We start from the raw sequence: 20,415 nt of genomic DNA, 5'->3' as shown, positions 1-20,415 counted from the left end.
CTTTGTAATCCTGGTCCTAAACCATTGACTGTCTTAAAAAGTTATTTTTAAAGTATTAAAAAATAAATAATAATTCGTTTTTCCGTTATTAACTAGTGTTAATTAGAAACCGCCTTTAAAATCTCAGCATATAAAACAGAGAATCCACGAAGAAATTCCAAGAAGTTACCAGAGAAATATAAAATTCATAAATGCAAATACATATAATTGTCTAATATGAAAATTTAAAGGTATACTGACAAACATTATAGCATAGGATCGATCAATATAGTCTATATCTCCAACATCAGAAACTAAATTCATGTCATATATATATATATATATATATATATATATATATATACCTTAATTAAAATAAATTTCTTGTTACTCATCCGAAAACCACCTACTTGACAACACTCATTGTCGATGTGATCAGAAGCTAGCATGCATATAAGATGGAAAACTTGAGAACACCGTCGGACCACCATAGTAGCACACCGGAGGAGGCATTGGAAGGTCATCCATGATCGCATTCTCCACTGTACCAAACATGGTATCATCATAAATAAGACCAGTATTGTATGTGATGACATTGCTGCCGAAATCACCCCCAAGTCCAATGTTGTAATCTTCATCATTCATCTTCATCAAATTTGACGTTGATGGTAACATGGGTTGCATGGTTGGAGTGTAGTAGCACATCTGAGCCCTAGAATTGTCTGTAACCACATCATTATTCTCCACTATCCCAAACCTCGCCGGAAAAATTGGACCTCTGTTTGTAGGAGAAGCAATACTGTGTGTGATCATATTATTACTATGACAAGAAGTAGCACCAAGTTCAATGCGGTGTTTGTCGTCCATGTTCACCGTCATCATCGAATTTGGCATTGAGAGATCCAACGGTGGGTGCACGTCGACATCACTGAAGAAAGAAATTGGTTGCTGCTCATGATGAATAATAGGGTCCAATGGCAAGAAGTAATTAGAATAATTTTCTTGTGTTCCTTGTGTAGCAAGAAAGCTATTTTCCGTGTTTTGGTAATTAGACTTCAAGGATTGATGTCTAGTTTTAACGGCTTCAAGCTTTTTCTCCAATTTGATACAAAATTCTCTCAATTGTTCTCCTGACAGATTGTTGAAGTACTGATCATCCCAAGTAGGGTGCTTGATATTTTTGATGGTTTCCTCATCATTGCTTTTCTTGTCCTCTACTTCTACAAGTACCGAAGAATTATTAGTACCTTGATGATCAGTTTCATTAGTCTCCTTTGGGTTGTCTTCTTTCAAGAAGTGAGACAAATCAAGGGTCCACTTCTTACGATTTTTAACAGGTTGTTGCTCGTACGATGTGAACATGCACCAAATTGCATCAAGATCTTTAGGCCACATATAGGGTTGTTGATCATCATAATGATCAATTGGACGGTGGTCCTTCAGTTTGGGACCGTAAACAATGACGCAAACATCAACACCACATAGAGTGGATAATTCAAAAGCCTTCTTTTCCAAACACTTTCTTCTCTTCTGAAAAATAAGATATCGAGTTTTTTCGTTTCTTATTAGTTCCTTCTTTAGTTTCGGAGCCTTCTTTAGTTTCGGAGCCATCTGAAAATTATACAATGACTGTTAGACTTTGATGGTCGACTTTATTTTTCCGAAACTCTCATGACTTCGATGGTGAATATGAGTACTGTAAAAATACCTATATATATGTATGTATAGTTATGAAATTTAATCAATTACCTTAGCTTCAATATTGGCTTCTCAATACGCGAGCGATGATCAACACCAACACGCCGCCCCTCTTTCTCTCTCTAAAAAGATGTAGTATCTCTGTCTAAATCACCCTGCTCTCACTTTATATTTGAAGAATGCAATGGGTGGGGAAGAAGTATTTTATAGTGAGGGGTTGGGTCTCCATTGTAGGAAAATCCTAATGCATCTTGGAGTGAGCATAGAAATTGAGATTAGAAACCCTGTAGTGTGGAGTAGAGTAAATATTTGCTTGCGTACTGATTTATTAAAAAATACAGTATATGCTTATATTTTTTTTTGACTTTTTTATGGAAACTATACAAAATACTGTGAGATGCTAAAAGATTGTGTTAGATACACTATTTTAGTAGTATTTTTTAAGAAAATTAGGACACACACAGTGTGTTGGTGTGTTGGTTACTTCGTCCCAAATACTCCTTGAAGGAATTGTGTTAGATAAACTATATATATAAAATATATATATATTATTAAAAAAAAAAAAAGGGGAAAAGGAAAATCTTCTTCCTTTGGCACACTATTACGACTTCTCTGTTTTGTTAATTTTTGTGTTTCACTGGTAACTCCATATTGACGTAGGACTTGTAACAAAATTTTGTTACCAAATATTATATTGGTTGTGTCCTTAATAAAGAAGTTTAACCAAAAGGGAAACTCAAAATACCTTATTTATTGCAACAAAATAAAAGGAAATCAAGTTCTATTGGAACGCTATATATATATACACAATATGTGTTGGGTAAAACGAAGAAGAGAGATACATTAGAGAGAGACTGGAGAGAGCGTGTGTGAGGCGACGAAGGCAAAAAAAACTATACTCAAAGAAGCACAAAAGGTAGAAGTTTGCTTCACTCTTTTATATATATATATAAACTCGTGTGTGTTTCAAATACTTACAATTTCAAACCCATGTTACATATAATGCTTTAGATTAAAGAATGTCCATGCCATCTACGCCCACAAAATTGACATGGAAGGACAAGCAAACCAAGAGCAATGGCTGCAATAGCATGACGGAGAAAACCAGCCCAGAGTGTGTCCCAGAGCAGGCAACAGCGGCAAAGAGCGAGCCGGAGAAAACCAACCCAGGGTGTGTGCCAGAGCAGGCAACAGAGGCAAAGAGCGAGCAGGGGAAAACCAGCCCAGAGTGTGTGCCAGAGCAGGCACCAGCGGCGCAGAGTGAGCCGGAAAAGAGCTGCGAACCGACTTGGTCACTGTTCATGGACGGCATACTGCCTGTCCATCCCTCTCTATTATCTCCTAATCCTCATGGTAGCAGTTTTAATGGAAAATTGTCAGTGAATGAAGAGAAGATGACTGAGCTAGTGAAGACTGTTGATGCAAAGATAAATTCTGCTCTCTATGGACCAAAGAAAACACGAAGGTTATCAGTTTTTGAAGAGATATGTAAAGAATAGATATGGCATACCATGCTTAATATTTGTTTGTAACAGTTACAGAGACTCATAAATAGTCCTTTTGCTATTATAATCTAATTTGTTTGTTATTGAACTCCAAAAGTGGTTTGTTTCATTCTCGGGAATAGCCTAATGGCAAGGTTTCTCACCTCACATCTTGAAGGTCCCCTCCCCCATAGACCGACCCAAAAGAATTGACTGGAATTGTAGTATTTTGAAGAATCAATCATTATACATTTAAACACATAGTAAACATCTCATTGAGTAAAAGAATGAATGAACTAGTTTGTGTTCCGTTTTATGGTAGGTGCAAGGACCAGCTTACAAGTAAAAACAAACGACCAATAAACTGCACACCTTGGAAGATTATACTCCTTTTGGAAATAATAAGGGATTGTGATCATCAAACGTTGATATCTGAGCGCTTTGATCTGGCACTGCTGATTTCTGGGACACCAGTCAAAGCAAATCTTGGGAGGTTATAGTTTTCAGGCGTCGACATTGGCTGCTGAGGATAAAGCGTGGGAGGTGGTGTGAGATTGCGTTGAGCTGGAAGTGGAGGGAGTACATTGTACTTGTACGGATCGCCACCTAAACTGCAATAGGTAGAAAATCATTTAACAAGAATAGTTGGAAGCAGGTATCAAGATGAATATTTAAAATTAAACGATGATCATGATACATCAGAATGTAGTGATATGTTGCTGACTACAGCACAAGATCAGACAATCTCATTACACTGACACTTTACAAGAATCCTCTCTCTGTGTCTGGTGGCTATCCTCCATAATTGATAACTAGTCGCAACTAAAAACAGAGCAGGAAAAACAGAGCAGGAAAGCCATCTAACAATTCAAATGAACTATTTGTTTGTTTTATCCCCGTCACTACACTGAGATAACAGTTTTTAACACAATGACCTTGTAACACAACAATATGTGGATGTATTTCATTGTCCAACATGGCAAGAAAAGTTAAGACAGTAGGACATCTCTCTCTCTCCGGTGGCTATCCTCCATAATAGCTAACTAGTCACGACTTAAAACAGAGCAGGAAAGCCATCTAACAATTCAAATGAACTATTTGTTTGTTTTATCCCCGTCACTAAGACACTAAGATAACAGTTTTTAACACAATGACCTTGTAACACAACAATATGTGGATGTATTTCATCGTCCAACATGGCAAAAAAAGTTAAGACAGTAGGGCCTCCATTACATAGGTTGCTTCAATAATAGCAAAATATACCCGTTGTGTTTTATTTTAATTATTCATTTGCAAGGAAGTCAGACAAACTTTTCCTTGAATTAAGAACCGAAAGTAAGAAACCCATCATAAAAAATAAAAATAAAAATAAAACTGACACCCTTCTCCTTCAAGTCGATGCAAATCTCACCTTTATTTTTTGAATTTTAACAATAATTTCTTGATTGGAAATTCAATTGACATTCAACTTGAATTGCAAAAGCAGAAGAGGAAAAGAATCAAAATCGCAGTTGCAGTTGAAGTTGAAGTTGAAGTTTATTAAGAGGAATCAGCAATTATTATTATTTCCTATGTCCATCATAACTATGCAGTTTCTGAAAATACCTATTAAGATATGGGACAATTTAACGGCCCAAGGGGGGAAAAAAAAAAAAAAATTTACGACAAATTGTCGTGTATTGGCATATTCCATAAAAAAAAAATTTGGTTGTAGAAATTAGGGATCTCAGGTTTGAGCCATCATAATGGACTGGCTGAAGATCAAAGACTGAATATAGATCACGTCAACAAATTTCTTCCATCAACTTTAATTACAAACACTAAATAATGATAGGTTTTACTTGGAGGACATAAAGGCTAGGTTAGTTATTGGATAGCTTACTGGATTCACACAGGACTTAATTCACCTCAATAAGAATTTAGATATATTTTTAATTGGAAAAATCATGTTTTTATCTATTTTGGATTTCTTGGTTTGATCTATCTAAAGTTTGGGATTAATTTATCCAAAAAAGAGTGCCAAAACAATCAAGCATATAAGCAAACCAATTGAACAAATTGCAGAAAGCTCCTGATCAATCATACAGATTCAAGACCACCCAATGATCCAAAACATCTAGATCAATTGACGTAAGGTACCAAACAAATAGAGCTTATAACATATTCTGAAAAAAAATTATGACCATCCTGTTTCTAAGTGGTTCCCATTACTGATGTAACTTCTTCAAGCTTTTCCAAAGCCTATATAAATACATGATGGTCTTATTCTACACATGCACGATTGTGAGAACTTTCCAAATATATATTAGATTGGCATTGAGTAAAAAATATGTTGTGTATATCAAGTTGTTCTTGGAGTACTGCATGGTTTGGTTGATGAACACCTAGCCACGAATGTTATTATCCTATCTTCAAGATTGAAGAATTTTCTTGCTATCTGAAAAGAATTAGTAGAAGAGACAAGTGTGATGCACTTACCACCACTCTGAAAAAGGTGAATTGTTGAGGATGATCTATAGAGAGACAGTTGTTGGGATTTTGACAAAGTGGGAACAAAAAATAAATTTGCATATTAGACATAAATCAAGAGGGCGAACCTTGGACCATCCCCAGATGCCGCAATTGCGGGTGTTCATGGTTATTATCATTTCGGTTTTTCGTATAGAAAGATTGCCTCTTAATTGCTTTTTGATTCACTGTTTACTAGATTGACTGTTAATTAATAAACCAAAAAGAGAATTGGGAACAAAATTGTGATTAAACAGGAGACCTATTCACCAACCTCAGATCTATGATATATTATGTACTTCTATAGTATATTTGGGACCTTTCCAAATTGGTGTCAAAGCTTTTGCAAGGATACTCCAACTTAGTATCACAGTACTACAGTCAGCAGGTTCACTCAAGTCTGAATGAGATACTTCAACAAATTTATTGAAAATTTTGTTTTTCAAGATTTCAACCCAATGTCACTACAATTGAGAAGAGCAAAGACATAGACACAATGAAAATAGACTTGTTGGCTCACTTCAGACCTTTGAATTAATCTTCCAAAGTTGGAACTTTTTTGATTGATGATAATTTAATGATTTATGTCTTGGTGAAGTGGAACTAGCTTTATTGTGTAGAATATTTGGAAAATTCCTTAAGCGGAAGAAGTATAACAATACTTTCAGAAATGAGTATAAAGAAAGATCTAAGGCTAGTAAATCCAGAAGAAAAGATGGAAATGACAGATCCAAAGGCCAAAATGATGTTGACTGTTGAAACTGCCATGAAAAAGGTAAGGGTTAAGTGCATTAAAACCCCCCTCAACTATGAGCCAATTGCAAGAAACCCCCCTGAATTAAAAAATACCCCCTCAACTATAAAAGTGTCAAACAACTGTTAACCAAAAAATAAAATTACTGTTTTGCCCATTAATTAAGTGATGCTGTATCAATAGATAGCCAACTTCAATTGCTGATGTGGCCATTGTAATCTCCCTATCCAATGAAAATTTGACAAGTCATCCTATCATCAATAATTTGAAAATTTGTTGGATATTTGGAGGGGCCAATGGGTGGGGGCTCAGGCGAGAGTCTTCTGGAGGGTAACCCCTTTTTGCATTTGGTGGAGCATTTGGAAAGAGCGGAATTGTAGATCTTTTGATGGGAAGGAGTCCTCTATTGGGATGCTGAAATTTTCTATTATTTGTACCCTTTTTTGTTGGGATCAGGGTAGAGATTACTCCTCTCTTGAGGAGATTGTTGACTTCATGGGCTCTTTGAGTTCATAGATTTCGTTTTGTCTTTGTATAGTTTGGGACGCGTTCCCCTTTTGAACGCTCTTTAATACATTTTACTTATCAAAAAAAAAAATTTACTTATGCGGACAAACACACCTCTCTCTCCTCTAGCAAATCCTAATGCCGCCCCCCACCCTCTCCATCTGTATCTTCACCATCATCCCTCCCCCCACCACCCCTTTTCTTCTTTCTCATTCTCTCTCTGTCACACCTCAAAGCTAAATCGCCAATCTATTGTTCTACAAATTCAATCAAAATACACCACAATTGAAACTCCGGTCGGTCTTATGGTTTTTCGCTAAAATCATAAACAAAAGTTGCTGCTCAACAAACCAGTGCAGAGGTGGATGACTTATTCGGCCACGGCAGTGGAGACGAGGACTAGGGCCTTGAAGCACTTGAAAAAAAAGGAATTGTTGAATTGGTTCTCAAGCTTTACTGCATCAATGTGTAGATTCATTATAGGTTTTCTATGTAATTATATTTACTCATAGACACTAATTAAAATATGAAGATTTAGAGGGTGGAGATTGGTGATGCTGGTGATTAGAGAGAGAAAATATGGAGATTGATTAAGGCAGGAGATCAGAGAGAGAGAGAGAGAGAGAGGGAAGAAGTGAAAAACGATTTTAGGCTCGGTACTTTCATTTTTTAACAGGATTAACCCATTACGTGTTGTCGCCGATCACCAAACCAACCCAATCCCAACTGCCCAAAAAATTAGTGTTATTCTTTCAATCAATTCCCCTCCAAACATCGACCTTTGCAACAAAACAATTTTTTGTTCAAGGATTTTCCACCTTTTCGTCGTTCTAATTGTCGCCGGGGTTGAAGGTTAAAGAGAAAAAATAAAAAAAGAGAGGGAGGTGGTTTGGACAGAGACAGGGGGTGGTGGCGGTTGTTGACAGTGGAAGTGGTTGTGAGGGAAGAAGAATCTTTGTGAGGGAGAGCGGTGGCAGCGGCAGCCATGGACGGACAGTGGAGGTGTTGTCCATGGCTGAACAGGTGGTTCGAAAGGGGGCAGAGAGAGATTTGGAACACGCGCGTGTATATATATATATTCGTATATATAATATTCATTTAATGACCATAAGGTTATTTTTGTCTTTCTGAATTTTTGCCTGGTCATGTGTTTCTTTTCCGTTAGATTTCAAATGGAACTAACATTTTGCAACAAACTGAATAGTTCAGGGGGTTAAGTGTCTTTCTGATAGTTCCGCCCCGCGCGGGGGGGGGGGGGGGGGGTTGAGAAAGAGAAAAATGTTCAGGGGGAGTTTAATGCACCTAACCCAAAAGGTAATGATTGTCCAAACTCAAAAAGAAATCCGATAGAAAATCAAAAGCCAGAAATGTACTTTTGAGTAATGAACTTGAATCCGATCACGTTGACAGCACTTCTTTTAATGCTACTGCTGCTCACTCTTTTGGTTTTATAGGGGAAATAATGGTCATTTGAAAATTTCAACGTTAACTTCCCTTCAAGAAATGAAGAATTTTCTAAAAGAAACTGAATATCGTGTTTCAGAAGAAAAAATAAATGCTCCGAAAAACAAAATCTCAAAACTGGATCAATTTGAAATAAAAAGCCAAGTTGAAAAGTAAAAGGAAAAGAAAAGGAAAAACTTAAAGTCAAAACAAATCAAATATTTCTAATTGAAAATACAAGGTAATTTGAGTCAGGAAAGATGAGTTCAAGATCTCTGTAAGTGTGCCCTTAGATTCCTTGAGAAATCTATAGCAATCAGCCTTCCTATTAAGGATACAAATGAACCGAGCCGAGCCAAGGTTTGGATTGTTTAGGCTCAGCTCACCAAAGTTGGAGGGGGGCTCGAGCTTGGCTCGTGTTGGACTTCAGACGAGCTTCTCGAGCTCAGCTGGCCACTGTTCAGCCAAGCTCGGGTTGGTTTTGCTCGAGCTCATTTTCCTTTGACATTTTGCGTGCAGGGAAACAGGGAGGACTCACAAAGATGGTTGGCCTCAAAAGATAGTGTATTTATGGTTGAATTACCATCAGACCCTGTATGGCAAATGAATGAGTATTCTTTCCCTCCGAGTATTTAAGATCCCAAGGTTACTCTAAAATAACTATCTTTGCATGCATGACCTTGTGTAATAAAATTATTGCAATTGATCATTTAATCAAGTGAGTAAAAAACATTGCCAACTGGTGTTATAAATGAGAGAGAAGTGGAAGCAAATGTTGTTGTGCCAGGGATCCATGGAATCTGAATTTTTTTTCTAGCTTTGGTGCAATGGGTTCTTCAATGACTGTGTTTCAGGAGTTGGGCCTAAAGGAAAGGGGAAACCAGTCTCAGCTGGGAGACTATAGGCATCTTCGTTCTCCAACATAAAGACCATCATCGCTGCCATCATCATCATAGTACTAGCTTGCTTTAAGCTTGGGAGACTTTTGCTCTTGGTTTGGGCAGTGAGTCCAATTGATATAGTGAATCATACATAGAAGATGGCCCCTGTAGGGTTTGATGTATTTGGAGGGAAACAGGAGATATACAAGCTTGATATTTTAAGCCTGACAGACCATAATTTGGATATTTACCACACGCCATAACTGTAATATTATTTAATCTAGTTTCTGAGGCAGCACAAAGATTTAGACACAAAATATATGATTAAGTTTTCAGTAAGCCATACCTTGTAGTTGTACGCTTGTACAACTGATCTTCATCACTCAAATTTTCATTTGACCGCTGCTGCAGTGATCTCTGAGACGTAGAAGACCACGGGTTTGGTGCAGATAAGTCATCTGAAAAATATCTCCTCCTGATCAACTGAGAATAGGGCATCCTACAAAAAATTAGATGGTCGATCCAAGCAAACTTAAATTTACCGGAGAGAGGAAAGTTCAAGAATACCAACCATACGGAAAAACTTCACTAAAGCTTCCTTGTCATATCTAGCTTCTTTTGCAGCCTGCAAATGTTCAACAAATGAAATTTTACATGGTTACCAACCGTTTGAACCAAAAATAAATACGTTCATTAACAATTACTAAAGAAAGCATCTACAATATATTTCTAATAAGTGGCAAAAATAAAAGATTACCAGATACCATAAACTGCTCTACACAAGTCCCCAGTCCATTAATGCACTCTGGTGCATACTCATGAACTAGCTAAATGAGGCCTAGATTCAATTTAGCTGATACCAAAATATTTGCTTAGATATTAGCAGCATATTTCCTAATTAATGCTTGGATCACTCAATGAGAATGACAAGGGTGCATTCGGATATCCCATGGATCAGAATCACTCAATTCTGTTTGCCATGAAAATTAAATGCACAAGCCTGTCCTTTAATTCAACAGAAGATGGGATAAGAAACTCGAATGCAGTCGTTGAAAGAAATTCCTAATATGATTTTGTACATGCGAAATCATACATCTCCTAAGAATCCATATAAATTGGACTCATTTGCAATACAATGCAATACACAGCTATATGATAACTTCCATCATCTGTGCAAATGTCCCAAAGATATGACAAGTCACTGCACATGATGAGCATGTCAAAAAGTTTATGCTTTCTCTAATTCATTGCGAAATGGTATGTAAATTTCGTTCAAGTTCAGCAAAAGAACATAATTGGAAAACGAAGACAAAAAACACGTATGAGAGCTATTTAAAAAAACCAGACACTATAACAAATTATAATGTTAGGAATATGAGTCGTGTTGCCAAACTGTAACGAGACCTTAGTTGATCTAGTTACCTCTATTACAAGAAGATGATTACTTCCAATATCCTCATCCAAGATTTTACCAATCAAACATCAAGTCAAGACGAGCTTGAAGGATAGCAAAAATGTATACTTTTATAACTTGCCACTTAATTTTAACATTCAACGAGATTCAACTTTGCAAGACATTCTCATGCTATAATAGAAGATAGATGAGTTCCGACAAGAATATGAGGTGTCTGGCACAGTGTAATCCAAAAACAAATGCAGTACAACTTGGAATATGAACATCGAAAATATTGCCCAACCCAGATTCAACATGTCCAGAACACACAAGAATGATAATGACAATGACAACGATGACAAAAGGCAATAATAGGAGCACCCCACTACAAAGTTCTCCAGAAATACCACTCAACACCTTCTCTTAAAGCTTAATCAACTGTTTCTTTTAATTTCGTTTATAAATTTGTAGATTATAGTATATAATAAGATACTGCCCATCGACAAACTATCAAAAAACACAGTACGCCAAAAATGTGGTCATACATCCCAAAAGAATATATGATTCCGTAGTCTTTATATTTATAGACTGCAATATGCCAGAAAAAATGGTCAACTAATGTAAAAGCAATGCATAAAGAATCTGTAAGTCATTCATTATTTGAAATTCTCCCAAGCCTTCTGCTAAACAGTGTAGAAGTGTAGAGTGTCATTTTTTAAAAATAAACTAAATGAAATGCACTGTTTCCCTCATCCAAAGAACCATATGTTTCCACAACTACACCAACAACATATAATATAGCAAACCAGTAATTCTTATACCAAGAACCGCTGATGCTATTATATGCTTAAATTTGAAATTCTTACTGCTAGAAGGCCTCCACTGCCAGGAAAACTCTCAGTCAATGGGAGTTCCTCACTTGATGGAAGCAAACCCTGCTTCTCAACCCACTGTCGTGCTACATCAACAAGATTGCCACTGCTTCCTCTTGTGCCCTCTTTTGCTGCAATATCTGCCTTGTTACCAATCACAATGTAGGGGACAGGAAGGCCACCAGGACCTCCAGACCCTAGAGGGGCCGAAAACGATCCAGTTGCTGCTATCTCTGCTGCCCACTTTTGCAAGCCTGTCTTTGTCCTTCTCTGAGATAGATCATGAACAAAAATAACACCTGCGCATAAATTCCATACCAGGTAAAAGTAATTGCAAAGTTAGTCTTGCAGTCCATCAAGCAGAAAGATAAAAACTGACCGACTGGATACAGGTACAGAGCATGAATTCCAGACCAGGTAAAAGTAATTGCAAAGTTAGTCTTACAGTTCATCAAGTAGAAAGATAAAACTGACCAACTTGATACGGGTACAGAAGTTTCAGTATATTGATTTAGAAAAAAGTGTAAATTGGAAAAGAAAAAGAAAAAAGAAGAAGAAGAAGATAGAATGAAACAAATGCCCTCAAGTAAAATCTAGGTCACAAACTAATTAATAAAAGCTTTATATATTGACTATTGAGATAGTTTGTGCAATGGAAATTTCTTCTACCTGAGCCTTATCTCTTCTAAGCTTACATATAGAGTTAGTTGTCAAGGAAAAACAAATTTCAAGAACCAAGGGAGTTAAGTATTCACCGTTAATTTGTGAATAGAAAAGAGACCGGCAATCTTTGTAACGCTCATGTCCAGACACATCCCAAAGTTCAATAAAGAAATCCCTCTCACTGTCACCTTTAATGCTATTTGAAGAGCTGCCAGAATTTCCATAAGTAATGTGCTGCACATGGGAAACATGGAGCATTTAGGGAAGATAAAATTTCCAGTCATACCTCTGTATTGCCTAATGAAAAAAAAAAAAAAAGGAATAGTGAGTCTTACCTTCACAGCAACCGTACATCCAACCGTTTGAGGAGGACGAGCAATGGAAGAACCTTTGGCAATCAAATGAACAATAGAAGTTTTCCCCACACCTACCAGAGGATAAAAATTGAATATGAAGTTTGATAAAAACACGTTGAAGTTAATATATGTATAAAACTGACAGAAGAAATTAAGTCCAGTAAAGCATGATCAACATCCAAAAGCACAGGACCAGTTGAAGCAAATTAGCCATATTCAATTTCGATTCACTAACTAGAGTTTCAGGTAGCCACATTTAGCAACGTAAAAAGTATCCAGAAAATTTCTTAACCATGCCATTCACATTTTTTCTTTTGGGATAACCAGGAAAGGTAATTTAGCAAAAAGCCCCTATTGCGGGTCGGCAAACGGACGGCGGGCGTATGCATCATTTCTAGCCTGGATTCTGACTTAGAGGCGTTCAGTCATAATCCAGCGCATGGTAAAAAATTCATTGATCAACCCTAACCAACTTAGAAAACTCAGGATCATGCAATTAGAACAACCTTTTTGTCATAATAAATCTGTTGGCATAACACATAAAACAGAAAATTGCTACCCTATTTGGAGGTTTGGCATGAATGAGGAGGATTTGTGGAGGAGGGTAGTTGAAGAGAAGGGTGGCTAGGTTGTGAAAGTCGTGTGAGCATTTCCTATGGGATTGGCTTTTCGAAAATGTCATGAATTGCTGGGAGAAATTCTATAGACACATCTTTGTGATGCGTATGGTCAATTGATTCACTTTTGGGAGGATATTTGGGTTGTAGAAACTAATCAAATTGGCAAGCCAAAGAAGCTATGGCAGAGAGGGAGTATGTGACTGTTTCAGCCAATAGGTTTGTTTTGCATCCAAATTTAGTACCACCCTCCAGTTGGGAGGCAGGGGCAGTAAGTCTCTCGCTTGAAGTGCTTTAAGGTAGCACAAACTCTATCAGGTGGAAAGGGAGCCAGAACAGAAAGTTTATAGTGAAATTTTATAATTGCTGTGTTATGAAGCTGCCTGGGAATTTTGTTAGAAAGAAAATTAGCACATGGAAGCCCTCTTGAAAGTGGCATCTCTATTGGATGACAGCTTGAGAGGCCATCTTGACCATTGATAACCTTGTTTTCTCTTCTTCTGCGGTGTAATGTATATTATGCCAAAGTTACTACATGATTGTTATGGTAGAAAGGGGAGTTATCAAGCATGGGAGACAGGCACATCATGCATTATGAGAAATATATGGAGAGATAGGAACTAGAAATGGTTAAGCTTTCCATCCAGAAAGTGAAGGTCTTGATGTAAAGTTATTTGCTCTTGGCTTAAAGCAGGGCTCTGATTTCTATACATTCTTTTGTGAAGTTATGGGGGAAGTGATAACGTTTTTGGTTTTTCCTTTGTTTGGCTGAAATTCAGGCAAATTTAGAAGCCTGATAGCCCAAGCTCAATCCAAGGTATTTTACCTTCAAATGCAACCCCAACCCAAGCCAAGTTGCTCAACTCAAGCTCAATGTGCTTGTCTATGAACTCGGCTGGTTATTGCATTAAAAAAAATTAGATTGAAATTTGGTTGGTCTCGTGCTGAGTTCAGGTTAATTGTTTAACCACCATAAAAATTAAAATAATAATAATAATAATAATAGTAATAATTCCCAGCATAAAAAATAGAAAATAAAAAAAATGATTAACTAAATATTTCGCTGAGTAGAAAAAATTACACTGTTCCTAGTAGTTTATATATATATATATACACACACACACAAATACATACAAAGTCCGGATAGAATTTGAGTGATGCTTGGATTACCCAATTAATATTTAGTTTGGGTTGCCCAACACCTCAATCTGAGTTCAACTTGAGAATAATTAAACCCAAATCCAACCCAAGTTGTAAAAAAACACTGCTGAAGAGACTGAAATATTGGGTCCGGTTCAAGTTGGCTAGCCAAAGTTGCACCCCTACTTCCCCTGTAATTGGCTCTAGTAAATGTACTGCACCCTCGTTTTTGGTGCTCTTCAATGACATTTCAATTATGGGGAAACAAAAAAAAAAAAAAAACGCATGCACCATACAATTGGCAATCTTATAATTTTACAATCCAAAAGTACCAAATGGATCACTTATCCAAAAAAAAAAAAAAATAGGAAGAAGAAAGTACCAAATGGATCCAAATCCCACAAGTCCAAGAGGATAAAATCCTGGTGAAATCCCAAATAAGATTGTTTGTGTTGGATCCAAAATTGAGCTACAGTGGGGGAGGAGGATGTGCTAATGGATAAAAAAAGGATGAGTTTCTTCCCACATTTCTTCACATATGGAATTCAAGCAAATGCAGTTAAGTTTGAATAGTGAAAATTTTGGAATCGGTTCATAGAAAGTGAGATAATTCCATATAAGATAGCTTGGTAGTATGCCAATAGAAGTTGGAAAGCAATGACCATATTTGTAAGGTTGCTTGGGAGCTTGGGTGCCATTTTTCTTTTCATTCTTAGTGGCATTTACTGGATGTTGCTTAATTCAAATTTTTAGCTACATTATTGGAGAGTGGTAATAGATAACAAAGATGAGGGAATTCTTCCTACAAAAATTTTAGTATATCTGTTTCTTGTTCTCTAACTTTCTTTTTCCTAGTAATTGGTTTATATACATATACTCCCCAAATCTGAATATTGGGTTTATGTTTAGCTTAAAATTTGTAACTTTTACCAGGGAAAAAAAAATGTAACTATATTCTATATATAGTGTTTCACAATAAAGAATTAATAAAACCCAAAATCAGTACTAAAACCCTAGAAATAAAATAAAGTACAAAACAAATCCAAATTCAAAAAGCAAAATTAGTAAAGCCGAGAGAAAAAGAAGAAAACAATACAGTAAGAATCAAATACCTGAGTCTCCAACAACAAGCACTCGGACCTGCCCGCAAGGTGGTCCACCGTTCTGCTCTTTGCTCTCCCTCTCACGTTCCCTCCAAAACATCTTTTCCTCCAAACCCTAATTAGAATTCACCGCCTAAACTCCTATCACATCCACATGAGATGAATATAGTTCCACCAAACACGCTAAATCTCCAAGAAAAGCAATTAAAACTCGATAAATATCTTCCCGATTTAACCCCAAAATCCATATCAGACAAAAGCAAAATCAAGATTTGAGCTGAGATTCAAAAACCCAACGCGAAACATCCTGAAAAAAACCAACACAATCCTCTGTAATGCTCGATCCACGGCTCGCCAATACAAATGGTTGATGCAAATGCTTGTGGATCCACAAGAAATCTTCAAGTGGATCTGTGCAATCCAAATCACACCATAAAAATTGGAATATTCAAATTTGAGAACTGGGTCTCTCTACAATTTTCTTGAAGGTTTACAGCATCAAAGTAGCAAATATCTCTTAATTGAACGTGTATGTGTATATATATATACGTGTGTGTGTGTGTCAATATGTAGTGTAGAGATCTATAGAGTGAGTGATCTTCAGAACAACAAACTATATGGGTGTGCAAATTGTTTGGGACGATTAATGACTTTTGGGTTGGGAGGGTATTTTGAAGAATGTGAAGGGACGAGATCTGACAATCGTAACGTGTTTTTCACGCGCTATCAAGAGTGTGAAGACAGCAGTCCACTGTTTTTGTCACTTATCCCCTTAGAGAACAAGTACTTAATACTGATAAATGATTTTCTACTTGTAAAAGGCTTGTTTAATTAAAACTTATGTTCAAGTCATATCAAAACCTAGATTTGTCTTTGGATTTACACAGCTTGGGATCAAAGGAATTGGAGGGAAGATGAAGGGACTGATAAATGATTTTGTACTTGTAAAAGGCTTGTTTAATTAAAACTTATGTTCAAATCATACAAATCAAAACCTAGATTTGTCTTTGGATTTACATAGCTTGGGATCGAAGGAATTGGAGGAAAGATGAAGGGAAATAAATTTGGATAATTCGAGAGAAAATGAAGGAAAAGAAAATTAAGAATAATTTATTTTGTTTGTCATGAATTTGAGTGTCTGAAAATATTGTGAAGAAGAAGGAGAAATAAACAAACATTTTAAATACCATTTTTGTTATGTTTCACAAAGTAAAAGGCATAGAAGAAAAATATATAAGAGTTGATAATTACCATCGTGTTCTTGTTTCTAAAATATGTTAATTCTTCTTTTTATTCTTATTACTTGTATAATAAAATAATTATTTTCTTTCTTTCACATATATATATATATATATATATATATATATATATTTACAAGGGTATCTTTCTTTTCTTTTCTTTTCTATGTTATCCTCTTAATTCATTATCTTCTTTCATGTCCTCTTGACTCATTATCTTCTTTCATAATTAATTTTATCTTATTCTTTCTTTTCCCTCCAAATTCTAAAAGAAATATTATCATAATGAGGGAAACAAAAAAAAAAAAAAAAAAAAAAAAAAAAGAAGAAGAAGAAGAAGGAGAAGAAGAAGAAGAAGAAAAAGAAAGGAAGATAACTTAATTATGTTACTTTGAGAGCATCCGTTGGCTTGAATTTAGATTTAGAGATAATTTAATTTAAAATTCCAAATCGGAAGTGCTAATTCGATACTCTTAAATACAATATTAATGATATTTAAATTAGAAATGAGAATGATCAAGAAATGATCATTGAACTCCTAAACTGTTAATGAAACAAGCTTCCCTTGTTCTCTTGATTATGTTGGTACTTGGTATATAGCTGCTGCCTGCTGGTAATGATATATATGTATATATAGAAATATATAGTGATTAATTACCTCAAGAAATATATCAGTTATTTGACAATTAGACCTTCAAAAGGGTATAATCACATACTCTAGCAACAAATAACTAGAAAAATATACTTACCAGTTACCACACAAAACAACCACCACCAAAAACAAAAAAACATAACTTTCATAATGAACTAGGCTAGGGATTTTGGAAATAAATCAGCTCTGATCCTCAGCTACAGACCTGGCCGGGCCAGCCCGTACAGATGCAATAATATTGGTGAAAAGGACTCTGCCTAAAAAATACAACACAAGTCACCATTTTCAATCTGATCATACTACAATAACATCAATGATGATGATGATGATGATGATGATATACATATGTGTGTGTGTGTGCGTGTGTATGTGTGTGTGACTTAAGGAGAGGAGTGTGCTGAAGAAGCAACAGCATGCAATGTCCAGGCATGAGGTGCCATGAGAGGCATCTGATTGCAATAGACCACACAACTCGGGCTCTCATGGTTGTGTACTCCATCATATGTTGTTATCACATATCTTGAATCAACACTGTCCCTTTCTACCCTCTTCTTCACACTGCATCCTCCACTTGAACATTTAAAGTAATTCCTGTTTAAATTTGGTATAGTTATGAATCAGCATCAATAAACACCGCGTTCATCAATACATAAAACATAAAAATTAAAGTTCAAATTACTTGAACTCTCAACCTCCCCATTAAAGAGGAGAGATCATACCATCAGGTTAGAGGCCTGGTGATATATAATTTCTAGTTGCGATTGTTAAGCACAAAACTTATTAACTCTTATATATACATCGATGGTTGTTGATGACATGGTGTTATTGGATAGTTCTAAAGAGGCACTAGAGTTAAAAGGATTAAAAATTAGTCGAACTAAAACGGAATACATGAAATGTAAATTTAGTATATAACAATAAAAATTCCAGTCCACAACTCAAAGTAATTATTTTTTGTACTTAGATACAATTGTACAGTATGAGGAGAGAGTAACATTGATTTGCATAGAAGGTAAGAGACAGAGCTCAATCATTAGGAATGAAGTGATATGTAAGGAAAAAAAAAAAAACAAAAATTTAATAAATCCAGTAGGAAATATGACTGTGATATAAAATAGTGGAAAAAGAAAATCTATGCCACAGACTCTGTTATACGAGATAAAGGTAAAGAGATAAAGACAAAGATGATGATGATAATAATATATATATCAATCGTGTGCTTGTATTCTTCATTTGATGACAATCATGCTCAAATTGGGAAAAAAACGAGCCTAAGGTTTATCATAAACTTAAATTAATAGAAGTAGAACCAAGTGTACTTTTGAAATTTATATAAAAAAATAAAAAAAATTTGGAAGTTTAAGTAAACAGACATTTATTACCCACAATATGTCTCTACTTAGCTCTATCCCTTTTAAAGAAGAGAGTTCAGGTCATTGGACTAGAGCCCCTTTAGATTTCTCTCTAGTGTCTAAGAATTCATTCAAAATTCGTTAAGCTGAAACTAAATAGCATTTGGATCACATGAAGTTAGCTAGCAGAGAACTAGCACTATGGTCTTTTTTTTTTTTTTTAGGTAGAAAACATTCTTACCATCAATCTGAGAGGATTAATCTATGATTTCGAAGGGCAAAGTAAATAATAATAATAATGATAATGATACTGATAATAATAATATCTCATTTGCTTTGAACAGTTGTCGTGTGTGTGAGTGTGAGAGGGGGAGAGAGTGATTGAGAGAACATGCGTGACACCTGCACCTACTACTAAAAAAGAGGAGTAAAATGGGAGTGTTTAATGCGAGAGCCAACATTAAAAAGCGATATGGTTTTTGTCTGGCAAGTTGAATGTTGATAATGGCCTGTGCTCATCCCGGGACCAAGAAAGATTGTAGTGGCGTGCGCACATACAAACAAACCCACAGATGGATAAAAATGCGCATATTTATATATATATGTGTGTGTGTGTGTGGATAAACATGCGCATATTTATATATAGGGGAGATCCAATATAAGAGAGGAATGAACAAAAAAAATTTCTTTATGCTATATGTGTGTGCGCGCAAGAATGAAATGAAGCATGAATAGAATCAGTCGGGAATAGAATAATTGTTCAATCTCATTTGAATTTCATTTCTATTATTTGGTTACAAACAATAAAACAATATAAAAATCGGATAATTTAATTTTATAATTTGGTTAGACTAATTTAAAACGATGTGACGGAAAAATATTTATAGCCAATTAATGTAAAACATAATATTGTAATCTCTCTCTCTATATATATATATTACTTAAAGATTGTTAAAACCCTGGATAGAGCAAATGCATGTATAATCAGACAGTACGTGGCAAACAAAAGTGATCGATTATCATAGGGTCTACATCTAATTAAGCATAAATAGGACACCTGAGTTGAGATCTAAATCCAACAAAAACCCTCTCTAGTATCCAATAAAATATATAAACCTCTCCATCTATAACTGATCTAATATGCATATAAATTAATACATATATTCCACAAAATATTGGCATATATACCTTGGATTTGGATTGTTTTTAACCATCTTCTTCCCGTACTTCCTCCATTTGTATCCATCATCCATGACCTCTACCTCTGATTTCGTTCTAATAGCAACCCTAGACTCTGTGTACACCTTGTTCTTCTTCACCCTACAAAAACATAACACAAAAACCAATTATATAAATATAATTATGTACTCCTACTTAATTATGCCATCAATGATTAATGTAATTTTTTTTTTAACCATATTAATATCAATAAAGTAAAAAATCAAGTGGGCATGGTCACATGCATGTTACTATTTCTTGAAGTTGCACCAGTGAATTCGATGGATTCGCCTGTGCTAACATTATCGGAGTAGAAATTATTTTGTAACCACAGCTCCTCCTCGGACACGTCTTGGAGCATCAGATAATTATCGGAGAGCTCGAACTCGGGCGCATCGATGTTGTGATCACTGAAATTATATTTAGGGTTTTGATCCATTGACAGGGAGTTGGAGGTGAGTAAGAGAGAGAGAGAGAGAGAGAGAGAGAGTGTGTGTGTGTGTGTGTTGACATGAACTGTTAGGGGCTAGACGCCCATTTAAGGTTGGTATTGATTT

At 35.7% G+C, this 20,415-nt stretch overlaps 3 protein-coding genes across 4 annotated transcripts; all 3 read right to left on the bottom strand.

The window, feature by feature from the left end:
• Positions 1-414: 414 nt before the first annotated feature.
• On the bottom strand, positions 415-1,590 carry LOC132281988 (agamous-like MADS-box protein AGL103). Its single transcript, XM_059783631.1, has one exon. The coding sequence runs from the start codon at positions 1,588-1,590 to the stop codon at positions 415-417; it is 1,176 nt and encodes a 391-aa protein (XP_059639614.1).
• Positions 1,591-2,547: 957 nt separating this feature from the next.
• Positions 2,548-16,055, bottom strand: LOC132282514 (small GTPase LIP1). Of its 2 annotated transcripts, XM_059784227.1 has the most exons (8): positions 15,408-16,055; positions 12,518-12,609; positions 12,275-12,416; positions 11,514-11,818; positions 9,826-9,879; positions 9,601-9,737; positions 3,534-3,772; positions 2,548-3,118 (listed from the first exon to the last, which is right to left on the bottom strand). In XM_059784227.1, the coding sequence occupies exons 1-7, from the start codon at positions 15,496-15,498 to the stop codon at positions 3,580-3,582; spliced, it is 1,014 nt and encodes a 337-aa protein (XP_059640210.1). In that variant the 5' UTR covers positions 15,499-16,055; the 3' UTR covers positions 2,548-3,118; positions 3,534-3,579. The 2 variants fall into 2 exon arrangements, with proteins under 2 accessions (XP_059640210.1, XP_059640209.1); XM_059784226.1 differs by lacking the exon at positions 2,548-3,118 and having other exon boundaries at positions 3,406-3,772.
• A 1,060-nt stretch (positions 16,056-17,115) lies between these two features.
• On the bottom strand, positions 17,116-20,396 carry LOC132282513 (probable WRKY transcription factor 51). Its single transcript, XM_059784225.1, has 3 exons — positions 20,104-20,396; positions 19,829-19,960; positions 17,116-17,879 (listed from the first exon to the last, which is right to left on the bottom strand). The coding sequence occupies exons 1-3, from the start codon at positions 20,295-20,297 to the stop codon at positions 17,669-17,671; spliced, it is 537 nt and encodes a 178-aa protein (XP_059640208.1). The 5' UTR covers positions 20,298-20,396; the 3' UTR covers positions 17,116-17,668.
• Between the last annotated feature and the right edge of the window lie 19 nt (positions 20,397-20,415).

This window comes from Cornus florida, unplaced genomic scaffold (assembly GCF_030987335.1).
Source record: "Cornus florida cultivar Cherokee Brave unplaced genomic scaffold, ASM3098733v1 CherokeeBrave_3.0.0_Hap2_Chr11, whole genome shotgun sequence".
NCBI classification, from domain to species: Eukaryota; Viridiplantae; Streptophyta; class Magnoliopsida; order Cornales; family Cornaceae; genus Cornus; species Cornus florida.
The sequence above is the reverse complement of the archived record's forward strand: the minus strand, read 5'-3'. Positions and strand labels throughout refer to the sequence as shown.

Bases quoted from the DNA above. Each gene is read 5' to 3' on its own strand.
- LOC132282513 (XM_059784225.1), bottom strand. From the start codon at position 20,297: ATGGATCAAAACCCTAAATATAATTTCAGTGATCACAACATCGATGCG. The intron at 19,961-20,103 runs GCATGTGACCAT...ATGTTTTTGTAG, and splicing joins ACTTCAAGAAATAGTAACAT to GGTGAAGAAGAACAAGGTGT. The intron at 17,880-19,828 runs GTATATATGCCA...AAATTTAAACAG, and splicing joins AAAAACAATCCAAATCCAAG to GAATTACTTTAAATGTTCAA.
- LOC132281988 (XM_059783631.1), bottom strand. From the start codon at position 1,590: ATGGCTCCGAAACTAAAGAAGGCTCCGAAACTAAAGAAGGAACTAATA.
- LOC132282514 (XM_059784227.1), bottom strand. From the start codon at position 15,498: ATGTTTTGGAGGGAACGTGAGAGGGAGAGCAAAGAGCAGAACGGTGGA. The intron at 12,417-12,517 runs GTAAGACTCACT...TCCCATGTGCAG, and splicing joins GATGTACGGTTGCTGTGAAG to CACATTACTTATGGAAATTC. The intron at 11,819-12,274 runs GTGAATACTTAA...ATTTATGCGCAG, and splicing joins TTTCTATTCACAAATTAACG to GTGTTATTTTTGTTCATGAT.